This window comes from Aphelocoma coerulescens, chromosome 4 (genome assembly GCF_041296385.1).
Source record: "Aphelocoma coerulescens isolate FSJ_1873_10779 chromosome 4, UR_Acoe_1.0, whole genome shotgun sequence".
NCBI lineage: Eukaryota > Metazoa > Chordata > Aves > Passeriformes > Corvidae > Aphelocoma > Aphelocoma coerulescens.
Genome location: NC_091017.1, coordinates 51,283,668 through 51,297,329, shown reverse-complemented (window position 1 = coordinate 51,297,329; position 13,662 = coordinate 51,283,668). Strand labels below are relative to the sequence as shown.

Genomic DNA, 13,662 nt, shown 5'->3' with positions numbered 1-13,662 from the left:
CTGGACAACGCAGAATAGTCATTTTGCTTCAATTCAGCACTCCAGGAAGAGGAAGGTAGAAACTTGTTTAAAGTCAGATCACACAATTTGCAAATGCTGGGTCACTACATCTGTGGTAATTATCCTTGTACTGAACTCTGTACTTTATAATTGACCATTTGAGCTTTTTGACAACAGCAGCCACCTTTGAAAGCATTTGGAGATGTGTCCACCATTCCCTTATCAACATTTTCCCATGACGAGTTAAATTTACTCTCAACATTTTTGTATTTTATTTCTTCTCTTAATGTATTTGACTTTTTGAGTAACTGGCTGGATAAGAAGTTACAAAGATCTACACAGAATAAAACATATTTTAAGCCACACAACTGTCAACTATGTGCTCATGCCCTAAATACAATATCCATACAAATTACGCAGTTGTATAGATTCCCGACTCTATGAATTTTTAAAAAATGGATTAGATATCCATCAGAAGTTTATAGTGTTTTAAGAGTGCTTTGCATCACGTTGATGTATTGATTTAAAATATAAATCCACATTAATCTGAAGTAATTGACTATCTACATTAATAATAATGTTCAATTTCCATGAGGGAAGAGAATGTTTCTAGTGCCAAGACAAATGAAATTTATTACTTGCAACTACAGACGTAGAGATGAAAATCATTATTAAAAAGTATAAAGAGGCTTTTGACAGAATATCTGTTAAAGTTGCTCTGGATAACTCTGGAAGAAAAAATCCATTTATTAAAAAATTTACAAGAAAATGAGAACATAAAAAGGCACTTTGATTGGTTGACATCACAACCTAATTTACTTCTAATGTATTATCAAGATATTTCTTAACTTCTTGATCAATGTAACTCTCTACTATGTGTTCTTCTCTGTATTTTTAGAAAACATGTCACCAAGAGGTACTGTTTTAAACACAGCTGTCAAAATTGTGAGCTAAGATTTCAAAAGCTTTCAGCTGTCAGAAGATTAATGGTCATTTGTATGCCTAGAAACTCATAGGATTTAACGTTTTTTTACTTTTTTTTTTTTTCAAACTTTATTCCTATCTTTATAGCTTTACCTCCACAAAGAAAACTGTATAATATTGAATGGGTTATATTTGAATAACAAAGTGCTGAATCCATCCTGCCAGGATTTCATGCTGTTAATCAAATGTGGCTCCAATCCATCAAAGTGTTATTAGATGCTCTGCAGAACAGGAACTGAAAGTCTTATTATTTAAGTTATTTACACCCTTAATTTTTAGTTCATAGATGTGTAAAATTCAACATGTGTAAATTCTTCATAGAAGAACTGGTTACTTCATACTTTTGTGCTATGTTTCAAAATATGCTTTCAAACTCCATCCATGAAACAGCATCTGGTTACTATTCTGTGAAGAGCATGTGTTTATTTTCTATTGAAAGGAAAATTTTGGGTTGGATGTTGGTGTGCTATGGGACCATTTATCCCAATGACACTCATGACTATATTTTGAAAATGATAAACCAGTATAAAGTCAAAGTAAACTTGAGGAATTTGAGCTACATTTGAATAAAATCAAGAATAAACTTTTACCTCATTTCTTCCAAGAAAAGTGTACAGTACTGCTTTTTAAAACCAAGTAATTACATCATACCATTAAAGACATCAGCCACATTTGGAGTTTAGAGTTCTTTACCAGAACTGATGAAATCTTGAGTCACTGTCTGTTTGAGCACCCAAATACCCTGGTGTTGGAACTAGACTCTTTCAATGGGCTCCCCAAAACACTCAGGAGAAAAGCAGTTCTGCAAGAACATTTTAACCAGCTGGTGTCTTCTACTTCATGTATTTCTATGCTTCTATTTTAAAACTGAGTGTCTCAAGCTGTTGTTTACTGAATAGCACTTCTGCATGAAACACTGTTATCTGTGCTGCTTCAAAGAGCTTTCAGGACAACTTAGTTAGGTTTATGCTTCACTGCATAGAGATCTAAGTTTATTGGCATAGCTACAAAAACATGGGAATAACTAGTCATAATTAGGAGCCAGATCATCTATAAATGTCAGTGGGGAAAGAGATCTGAGAAAAGTGAATCATTAGTAAATCACAGGGAAACAATTATGATCTTTCAGAATTAGTTTTCTGAAGTCAGCTTTGGAAAGTACTCTGTACAGCTATGTCACTGTAGTATGTCATTCACAGCTTCTAGTTTACACTCTAAAGTCTCATCTGTGATGCTGAAAAAGTGGTCTGGAGACTCAAAGTCATGAAGAATATTTACAGATAATAAACTAATTGTTGAGAGAGAAAACCATACCCGGCTGAAACCTCAAAGAGAAACAGCAGCTATTGGAAAGTAAAGCCTATTATAAATTATATTTTTCCGTCTATAGGGATTCTTTGCAGCTTCGAGAAATTATTCTTCATGTTGTATTTTCCTTTTCATTATTTCATGACATTGTCAAACAAGGAGCAATGGGAAAGATGTTTCCAGCAAACACTACTTTGTAAGGGTGTGCCAGGAACTGAGAGAAAGGTCAAATGTACATCTTCTGGAGGGCTTCAACATGCAGATGACAGTGAAGTCCCACCTAAACACAGGAGCTATTCTACTGTGCCAGTAATGACTACTCTTAAGCCCACCACAATTAAAGACAATTTTGCTATTGACTTACTGCATTTTGGATCAAGCCTCAAATAATCAAGTTACACGCATATACTAATGCCCACTGGTAGATCCAAAGAAGTAGTGGGACCCATCATAAATATTGTTTCTAAAGCTGGTAAATAGATTTTTACCATAGCAGTGTGACTGAGAAACAATAAAGATTAAAGAGATTTATCCTTTTAGGACCTGCTGCTACATCTGTTGAAGTTAATATCCTGGGTACAGTAAAGAAAACTCTACTTGGATGTGGGAAAAAATTGCGTGGGAAAGATGGGGAAAAAAGGTACAGAAGTAATTAATATTTAGCAGAAAGGTCTAAGACACTTCCCTATTGACTACTTCTCCCTTTGTACACCACTGGCTGGGTTAAGGGTCGTGTGGCTTTCACAATCATCTCTAATTCATCTATCTGGACAGTTACATGCCAATCCCAGTTAAATTTGGATGTAAATTTCTTTGTGGCCCTTGTAACACTTAGTTCAGTTTGTTCTGATTTATGTCTATAAGACCCTCATTCAGGTGTGGTATTATCTCAGGAAGTGATGGCTGGCTGGGATGTTGGGTCTCAGTTGGTAAGTTGATCCTGGTCCATGGTTAGTGTATCCTTGCTGGCCACATGAGTTATAGCCCAGCTGTTGCTTTCCAGACTGCTGGGAACTGGGCTTACACTACGGCAGCCAAGGTGCATCCGAAATCTACTGTGTTGTAACAGAGGATGCATGAATAAAGAATTGACAGTGTCAAGAGCAATAGTGAATTACAAATTTTTATGTTTCCTGTTGAAACATTACCCATTAAAATCATTATTGCACCTTTCTACCTATATACTCAGAGGGGTTGTTTAATGCAGCATTTGAGAATACAATAAAGGATATTGCAGAAGAATATTAATATATCAAGACTCAAAACACTCTTGTGGAAACTTACAGCATGATCAAATTGTGAAAAATGGAAATCTTATTTAAAGAGATCAGATCTATGCACCACTTCTGTCTTAGCTCCATCACTTCCAAGATGCCAGTGATGCCGCACTTGCCATCTAGGTAGTTTCTCTGATACCAGCAGAACCTTTAACAAGGGAAAAACTGATTGAAAATTCTTCCAGAGCTGCAAGTATTTTTTGGAAGGTATTTTTGTCTGTACTTTTGTTGCTCCAGAACTGAAAAAAAATATTGAAGGATCTGAGATGCAACATGAGCTACACATTGGCGGAGCCAAAATCAGCTTCCTAATGAGGAGTCTGGCACTGAGTATGAGCACTGAAACCTCCAGCCATGGCACTAGTAACACTGGTGGTGATGAACTGAAGCCTTGGCAATTCTGCCAAGGTCTGGCTGACAGAGAAGGACAGTGAAGTGCAAGCCTGTTTGTATACCAGTCTCATATTCAAGGCATAGCCAAGTCCCCAGAGTGGGTGGGAACCTGGGCACCCCTGTGCCTCAGATATCCTCTGGACAGTCTCCATTAAAAGGCATTATCCTGATATGCAGAAGTCTTGATTTGGAAATGAGCATCTTGCTTGTTTCCTAAAATAAGACTTTAAAGGTAACAGATTAAATGTGTCCCTAAGCCCCGTACTTATAAAACCTGAAGCTTAGAGTAACTTTACTCTCCCAAATCAGGGATGGAAATTAATCTATACATCTAAAAATCACAACTGTGTTTCCAAACACATGGGACCAAAAGAAAGGATAAAAAATCAAAACCTAGTTTCTTTTCAATCCTTTCCCACTTGTCAACCCAATACGCTTAGTACCTATAGCAGAGGATGATTCTCCCTATTTTTATGTCATTTTAACTTGATTCCATTTCATTTCACATCATCAAAGCACCATGTGGACCTCTGTCATGAAATAATTCTAATATTGCCAATTTAAAAAAAATCCTCAGATTCTAAATGTTGTCTTCACTTTAGCACTCAGTCTCATTCCAAGGTACAATTCTTTCTATGTTGCATTGAGATTGTTAAGAATGAAAAACTCGGTAAGGTATTCAGATATACTAAGCCTGAGGATAAGAATTAGAAGAGAATACCCAAACTTTTATAAGCAGCCAGAAACGAGTCCAAAGGGCAGAACTCTAACACAGGCTGCCATGGATACTGGAATTAGAAGAGCACCCAACTCCAGGAATTTTACCCTCACATCTGCAGAGTGGCAGAAACAACCAAAATTTCTGCAAATACACTCATCTCTGATATGAAAGAGCTCTGATATGCGTAAGAGAGCACCATTCTGGGGATAGCGCCCAGGCTGCACCTGCCCTCTGACGACTCCTCCAGAGGTGAGTTCACTTTCCGTTTATAAGAAGTAGCATAAGATAATTTTCTCCTTAACACTATTAATAGCCAAAAAGCTATTACTGGAGGAACAGTGGTGACAGCCATAAGGCTATCCAATGCTTTATAAATCCTCAGCTCTTTCATCTACTGATGAAAAGAATTGCGTTGACAGCTCTCTCTATTTTGGTAAATCGTCTCTAGTGTGATTACTTTGCATCCTTCCCCGCTCGCTCTCTCCTCCCTTCGGCCGGGGGACAGCCCGGGCGGGAGCCCCGACGGCACCTCCGGGACTTGGCTCCGACGGCGGCGGGGCCGCGCAGCCGGTCCCGGTCCCGGTCCCGGTCCCTGCGCCGGGAGCGCCCCGCTGGCGCACGGAGCGCGGGCGGGAGGGCGCGGGGCGGGGCGGGGCGGGGGGAGCCGCGGCCCGGCCTCTCCCGGCGCCGGCAGCCGGGGCTTTTAGGCGGCTGCCCGGGGGCGGGGGGAAGTGGCCGGGAGGGAGCGCGGTCGGTGCCGGCCATGCCTCCCCCGCGCCCCGCGGCCCCGCGCGGCCGGGGCGCAGCCTCCGCCGCGGTGCCCCGTGGCGGCTGCGGGGCGCGGGGGGCCGGCGCCCGGCGCTGAGCAGCTCCGCGGGTGCGATGTCCTCGCTGGTGAAGGAGGACCTGGAGAAGCGGCTGTTCGGACCCCGGCGGCAGAGGCTGCACGAGTTCATCGAGGTGGAGGGCGCGGGCGCCCAGCGCTACTACCTGTGCGCCGCAGGTACGGGGAAGCCGCCGGGCGGGGCCGGGCTCCAGCGGCTCTGCCAGAGGAGGCGGGCGCGGGTGGGAGCGGGGGGATGCGAGGGAGCGGGCCGGGGCTCAGCGTCCCCCGGGCGGGAGCGGGGCAGCGCCTCGGCGAGGGGCGGCTGCCGGCCCGTCCCCTCCGCCGCTCCCCGGCAGGGCACGGAGCCCGGCTCGCTGCTCCCGCTCCGCCAGCAGCCCCCGAAACGGCGGTCTCCGATTTCTGATTCACACCGGCTCCAGTTTTGACACCAGCGGAGGAACACGACATCTGCCCAGCGGCTGCGGGCAATGCCCTGGCCGTGGCAGTGCTGCGAGCGCCTGAACTGCTCTGAAAAGAGCAAACCCTTACAATAGTTCTAATCAGGTTTTCCATAGAAAAGTGTAACAACGCATTAATATTGCAGGAAACATTTGTACTTTTTTTGCACTATCCCTCGTCTTTGTCTAATGTCCTGCATATTGTCTCTATGACATTTTGAACAACAAATTTTGGTTTAAATAAATACACATTGGAGTGAGTAATTAGCACAAACTTCAAGTAAAACAAGATTGCTTTAAGTGGTAATTATCTGGCTACTTTCTAAATTTCTTTTCAAGTGAATAATCTGTTTCATAGGGGTTTTAGATCAAGGTTTCAGAAAAGCTGGCTTGTTGGGGGTTTTAAATTATTATTATTTCAAACCACTGGAAGATACTAAAAAGAGAAATGTCATCTGTAAGTAGTTAGGTTGAAGTGAATGATTATTTCAGTCTGTTTCCTCTTCAGGTTCAAAATACATATAGCAGGTAGAAATAGTCTGTGTGCTTCAGACATAGATTGGGTTGGCATCCAATATTCTATGTTCATTATCTTTCTAAATATCTAAAGTCCTTATAATACATGAGCTGTTTTGCAGATTATTGGAAACCCTGACCCAGCTATGTTCCCTGTACTCCTATAATTTTGGTAGAACTGGCTTTGTATTTTAGAACTATAAGAACAATTTTAAGGAATTCAACAATTTTAAGGAATATCATAGGGCTTCTAAACATACAGAAATACCAATCTCATTCATAGTTTATGAAACTGTCCAGTAGAAGTATGATTAGTTGCATGTGGTAGATCTATAAGCAGGTCACTGTTGTGAAACATCCAAAAAGGAGAAATAACATTATGCACCTTTAAAATCTTTACTAAAAAATTCTCTTTCAGATAGAGGAGAACAAACCATTAAAGAAAGCGTCTAATCAGATTTACTGTTTGGAAGTCTCTAAAGATATAAAGGAAAATTCACGTAGAGTATTAAGAGTAGGATCTCTCCCATATCCAATATTAAACTCTCATAATATACTCAGGCACAGTTGAGTAAGTGGTGAGTAGAGTGGAAATCTGATTCTGAAAGATGGGTTGCTTCCAGGTGCCAGCAAATACTGTGCTCTGCAGTGATTCTGTAGGATCAAAACACGTTATCTAAAATCTTATCCCTGCAATGCAACTATTCTGTTGATTTCAAATTACCATAACAAAAAACCAGAAAAAAAACCAAAAAAACCCCAAACAAACAAAAAAACAACAAACCAAACAAAAAACCCCCATTCAAATTATAGGCAAAACTTCAGTGGTCTATGCCTTTTGAAATGTGTGTTACAACAAAATCCTGGTGTGGGTAACTGAACCATCTTATTTTTGTGCCATATGGGCAACACTATTTCCTTTCCTTTTCACAGTAGCAAGTCCCAGTCCTTGCATGAAGGCAACAATATTCTTTCACAAAACAGCTTATAAACCCTACAGGAACGTAGAGCCGAAATGCAGCCCCATTCAGGGGTTATCACAATCCAGTATTGGTATACGCAAGAAAGAACGGTGGGGATAACATTTTATTGTCCTACAGACACTGAAAAAGGTGTTTAGTCAATGAAAGTCTTTAGGAAATATTTTGTGCTCTATGAAGGTATTGCTCTAGCTGTGCCCTCCTCAAGCAAAGCTTTTAGAGCTTAATAGAATGACATGGTAGATCTGAACTCATGCTCTATACAGAAAAAAAAAATCTCTTTGGCTGTTTTAGCTGAGAGCAAGATCAAGCAGTATGTAAAATGCAGGAAAATGATTTTTTTTTTTCTTAACTGAAAATAGCACACCTAAGTTTCACCACTAGGTTCATTATGCCTTACATCTGTGCTCTGTCCTTACGTCACAGGATTTCTGTTGTCGGAGGGGTAGAGCAGTGGCCGTGTGGGGTCCTGGGGGCCCCTACAACATCCCTTTGTATTTCTGAGAGGACCTGGGGCTTGGGCTTGCTTCCTTTTGTTATAGCTCTGAGGGAGACAACATATTCCCTTACAAGCTAGCAAACCAACAAACAAAATGGGTGAAACTGAAAGTATGAAGAGAACTTCCTAAGATTACTCTGCTAGATTTGCTTGCAAATGAAAACCCTTGTAATTTCTCCATAGAAGATAACACAGTAGTGGTCTTTTGGTTAAAAATGACTGAGCAACTGTGATTGATAGGACTAGGAAAAAAAAAAAGTGATTTGTATTTCCCAGGCAGGGAAGCTATAGGCTGAGAGAAATTATGATCAATTAATATATTTTTCCACTGTTTTTCTTTGCAATGGAAAAAAACGCATATGTCTTACATATATACTTTGTTGTTACTTAACCATTTTCTTATGAGAAGGTGAAAAGTAAGAGATGTTTTAACAGAAGGAAGGTAAAACCAACGAAGTTTCAAAACAGGGTAGTATTTAGAAATAAAAGAATTTTGCTCCCATGTTCCTAGCCTCATGCTATGATGTCGAAATGCTCCTGCCAGATGTAGGTGACTTCTTGATCATAACTTGGGCTACCAGATAGCTTGGGAATGTGGCCTGCCCTGCAGCCATCAGCAACTGGATGTGAAGGAGATTGTTCAGGCTCTGGTACTTTTCACACTCATAATTGTCTGTTACAGAAATTCAGTCTCCTACTCAGCACTCAAGGTAATCAATTAATAATGGTAGTTATTGCAAAAAGCATCTTCATTATCTTTTTAATCTTGTTTCCTGCCTAAGTTGGAAAATAGTAATTTCTATAAATTTAGCACTGGACAACTGGAAGCCTGAAGAAAATTTTTCAATGTTAATTACATTAAGTGGCCTAATTACATATTATATAGGGAAATAAGAGTTTTGCTTTTAAAAAGTGGCTTCATAAGAGAACTTCCTTCAAAGAATGGAAAGTAGAGCACAAGTCATGTAAATACAGAACCTTGGCAGAAGTTTTGCAATCTTCTAACTGTAGCACCTCAAAAAGGCTCCCTCTTGAAGTAAGTAGGATAATGCAGACCCAGTGCCAGAATGAGGCTTTCATTGCACTGCTAGTGAATTCACATGAAAGGCTTTTGAACAGACAAGACTCCCTCTTCACAGGGTGGGTAAGGTAAATCATAAATCTACCTAAAGCTGACCAGTTTCATAGACTGACAACATGGCACTATTCCTACTCCCTAGGCAAAATAAAATTATCAAGTCCAGTATCATCGTAACTTTAGGAAGTACTTGCTTGCATACCTAAACTATTTTTTTCTTGCAGTAAATAAAAGTAAAGAAGTAGAAATATGTATGGTTAAACACTGGCGAGTGGACCGAGAGGAGAAATATGAAATAGTTGAAAAGTGGTTTTTGAAAGATCTGGAGATGATTGATGGAAAAGAAGCAGATACTGTAAGTGTTACATTATACATTATGTACATAGAGAATAATTTTCTTCTTTTGCAATTTGGGATACAAGTATTAAAATGCATTATCTGAAAAATAAAGTTATGTTACCAAGGAATTTTGGCTTTATTGCATGTGAGAGTCTCCACATCACATTGCACTGTTGCAGGGGAAGAGGAAGGCAAGATATTTTTGTTGATTTGTTTATTATAATAGCCTTCATCTCTCTGGTTGAGACCTGAGGCAGAAGCTGGGTGTTTTCTAAATTGGTCATCCTATCTGGTAATGAAAGTTCTCCATCTGCAGCTTCCAGTGTAAACTGCAGTTAACATAATAGGTTTTAGAGTGTATTTGGAAACAAAATTTCATTAAAAAATTTTATGGAGACTGTGACCCTGTCATTTGAATGTATGAACCTGTTCTCTATGTGATAAAGTCAATGTGTAAAATATCATGCAAGTGCATGATAGCTCACAAAATTGTGTCTTCCACATAGCTTAATCTCACATTACTTGCATCAATTCAGTATTTGCCTATTTGTGTGTGTAAATATGAAACAGCTTTGGCTAGATCTGGCTGACCTTGCTGCTAAAAAAGCACTGATGTCTCAGATACAATTTCAGAGGGTAAAATGAGGCTGCAGTAGTGCAATAGGGAACAACACCAAAACTAGAATTAAATCCTGTTCTACAAAAGCTAGAAGAATATGTTAAGGATAATATCTTACTGCATATATGATAAGACGTTTTAATAGCTGTCTGTGTATAATAAATGTAGTCCCGAAGTACTTTTATTCCCTTTGAAAGTGTTTGCACTAGCATATGTAATCTGAACTCTGTTTTATGTTCACTTGAAAGAGAAACCAAGAGTCCATGAGAAATGTTTCAGAGCCTTGTTTCAAGGAAAATGACAAACTGGGGTTGTTCTCGCTCTGTCCTGTGCACATAGCCCTCAAGGTCAAAACTAGGAATGCAGGAGACTGAGTAGGTGAACTCAGCTCCAGAGTACCCCTTCACCCTGTGAGCTCTTAGCAGTTTAGGCCCGAGGGAGAAAAAAAGACAAAACAAATAATCCTTTACATCCCTTCTCCAAGTTAACTATCTTCTGGAGACACCCCTGTCTCTTCCCCAGACAAGGAAGCCAGAGGATTTCCTTATCACTTGCTGCATGAATTTAACTTTCTTCTGAAGCGTTGTGCTAAAACAGTCTTCAGAAATGATTCAGCCTTTCACAACCGGGATGATCAAAATCTGTCTCATTTTTGATTAAAGAAAAGCCTAAATGAACCTCAAACTCACGGGGTAATTAACACTGCTATAAATATTCATAATAGGTATTCATATCCATAGAATTTAAAATAATTTATCTGCTGGTAGGATTAATTGTGTCAAAGAGCCAGAAAGCACACAGAAATACAACTAAGGCAGGAAGGGCAATCAATATTCTTCTTCTCCCACAGTCATAGACAGTTATAGTCCAAGTCAAGAGCTTTTCATATACTGTGTTTTAGGCAACACAACAAATTGATTCAGTTCAAAACAAGACTGTACAATCCTAATAAAGTACAGCATATTGCTTGACCAAACTTGGAGAATTTTACTCAGAAAAAACTCCCAATGATAAAGGATTACAGCTGCTACTTTTTAATATTTTAAAAGACCCTCTAAGATGAATAGCAGAAGTATGTGAAGTCCTTTAGAGCCCATCATACAGAGAAAAGCCCTGCAGGTAGCTGGGCAGAGAACAACAAATTGCAATTCTAACACTGTAATATGTGTAGTAATTTCATTCTCTGTCAATTTTTTTTTAGGATAATCCATATTTTGATATGCATTTCCACAAAGTCTACAATATGGAAGCATATAGTTGTGCATCTAAATACACCTTTGCTCGAACACTAAGCAACCTGAATGCGATGTACCTTAAGAAGGACTTCAAGATTGTCAACTTTGATGACACCTACCTAAATGATGATTCAATCTGGTCATCCAGCAATAGAGATTTTGTAGTAGTTATGAAGGTTTGCTTCTATGCTTTCAGCCTCTTATGTCTCTCCCTCTGTCGTTTGTCCTAAAGATGTGTTTTCTAACACTGAGGTGACTGGTTGACTTTCACTGACCAGCATTTCATAAACCATCTGATCAAAAAGTTAGTAAGTGATATGCAGTGTCTCCTTTTTAATTCTACATGTATGTAAGAAGTGGAGCATACTTTTTACATAAATAGTTGATAATTCATTTATATATGTTAGGAGGTCTTCACTCTAGCAAATACTTACAAATACAAGAGACTGGAAACATAGAACCAGTAATTATCATGGTCAGTGGTGATTGCTTATGTAAGCAGAGTTCAGCATTTGCTTATACGTTCATGGAGGTATAAATTATCTTTCATTAATAACTCAAAATACTTTTACAGCATTAGGAGCATTAACAGTTAGTTTATATCCTGGAAGTAGAATAAAGAAAGGAATCAATTGAAATCTATATGAGAATGATGCACATTTCTATTTCCAAATGTGTTGAAACACAGAACTCCATTAAGGAGATCACACCTACATCCCTACAAGAATCCAGTTCTCATCCTGATGAATAGGAGTACTGCATTCAGGTACCACGGGACCAACTTTTCACCTATGCAGCTATACTATTTTTCCCACAGAACATTTAGTACTTCCTCTGGCTTTCACGTTATTTGTGATACTGTCTTAGAAAACAAATGTTCTTAAGCAGCATTGCTGTATTTGTCAGACCTTTCAGAACTTCCATGTCATTAATGTCTCCTTTCTTGCCCTTCATTGCTTATGAACAGGCGTGGTTAGGGAACAGAAATTGTCTCTATCTCTGAACCAAAAGATAAGAAAATACTATGTAAACAGTAGTAGTTGGCTACTACAGTTACTTTGTAGGCAAGCGATAGACTTTTCAAAATTCATAGAATTACGAGAATTATTTTCACTAGTTTCTAGCTAAGTGTAAGCATATTCAGTGCACTGCTTAGAGGCACATTAGTACTTAGAGCTACATCTACCAGGGGGTGGAGTCTACTTGAGTGGTTTGGAATGTCTCACAAAAAGTAACGTCTGGACTTGTGATAGCAGTATACTACAGTAGAAACAGAGGGTAAGTTGCAGCTGTGTTGAACAGAAGCTGAAGAGAACAATGTTAATGATAAGAAGCATAGTGTTCCTGCCCTATGTCAGTCAGCTACATTAGCTGGCTGTTCATCCCATAGTCAATAAAGAAGTGCCAACCCAAAGAAGCTCATACAGAGAAGCTTCTGATCAGAATGTCCTGCAGGGGAAAATTAGCTTTCTCCTTTGGCAGCCAAGAGAGTACAGGAAGGCAGGCTGTTGACTAAACTGGGTGTGGACTTGGAGCTCAGTGATGTCAGCTCCTAGTAAATCAGAGGCTGATTAACCAGCACCTGCCATCTCTAAAACAGGATAGTTGTGCAAGGGTACTGTGCTATACTGTGACTTGTACTTAGCTTTTGTCTTTCATGTGAACTCCCACTCTTGAAAACATTTCTGTAAATGTAGTTTGGATTCAAAATTGAAATAACATCAAGTAAGTGAGAATATCTTTGAAAAACCTGTAAAATGTATAGCTTTCTACTTTTCAAATGTTATCCTATTGTGTGTATATAGGAAAGCCCATACCTTTGGTTAGTTAATATTTGGAAGTTAGATATTTATTCTAGTCATATATTGTAAATTACATTTGTTCTAACACAGATCTTAGTAATTATTACTGTATAGTAAGACAGCTGTGAGGGCAGTTTATGTGGGCAACACAAATCCTCTGGAATCTTTAAGGACTTAAGTCTTAAATTTGCCACCTAAATACTGTTAGAAGGATTGTAATTTTAGTGATTGTTTGCACGATACAGTTGTTCTTTTGAGAATGTCTTTGGGATAATCCAGTGCAAGTAGGTGTGCTGTGACATTTGAGTATTAGCTACAAGAAGTATTTGCCCAACATCCAGGTTCCACAAAATCATCTAATAAAGAAAATATAATTCATGCTACTGCTATCTATGATACATTGTCTTGTTTGAATTGTGTATTGATTGTTGAGGTCACAATGTTTTCCATAATATTTACAAATTCTTTGCTTAATAGGCACAAGGAAATGTCTTCTGTGTGGAAAAGCTTTCATCATTCATCTTGTAATAAAAACATAGAACTCTAAAAATGAGCACTTCAGAACATTCTTTTGAAATAAAGCACATGTATACTGAGTTTTTGCCCAATAATTGTCTGGATCATTTT

The 13,662-nt window shown here is 39.2% G+C and overlaps 1 protein-coding gene across 1 annotated transcript; it reads left to right on the top strand.

Moving 5' to 3' along the window:
- Positions 1-5,489: 5,489 nt before the first annotated feature.
- On the top strand, positions 5,490-13,662 carry EXOC1L (exocyst complex component 1 like). The gene is made up of 3 exons (XM_069012165.1): positions 5,490-5,686; positions 9,265-9,395; positions 11,200-13,662. Exons 1-3 carry the CDS (start codon positions 5,566-5,568, stop codon positions 11,461-11,463), a joined length of 516 nt encoding a protein of 171 aa, XP_068868266.1. The 5' UTR covers positions 5,490-5,565; the 3' UTR covers positions 11,464-13,662.

Excerpts from the sequence above, each read along its gene's own strand:
- EXOC1L (XM_069012165.1), top strand. The coding sequence starts at position 5,566 with ATGTCCTCGCTGGTGAAGGAGGACCTGGAGAAGCGGCTGTTCGGACCC. Across the intron at positions 5,687-9,264 it reads CTACTACCTGTGCGCCGCAG|TAAATAAAAGTAAAGAAGTA; the intron begins GTACGGGGAAGC and ends TTTTTCTTGCAG. Across the intron at positions 9,396-11,199 it reads ATGGAAAAGAAGCAGATACT|GATAATCCATATTTTGATAT; the intron begins GTAAGTGTTACA and ends ATTTTTTTTTAG.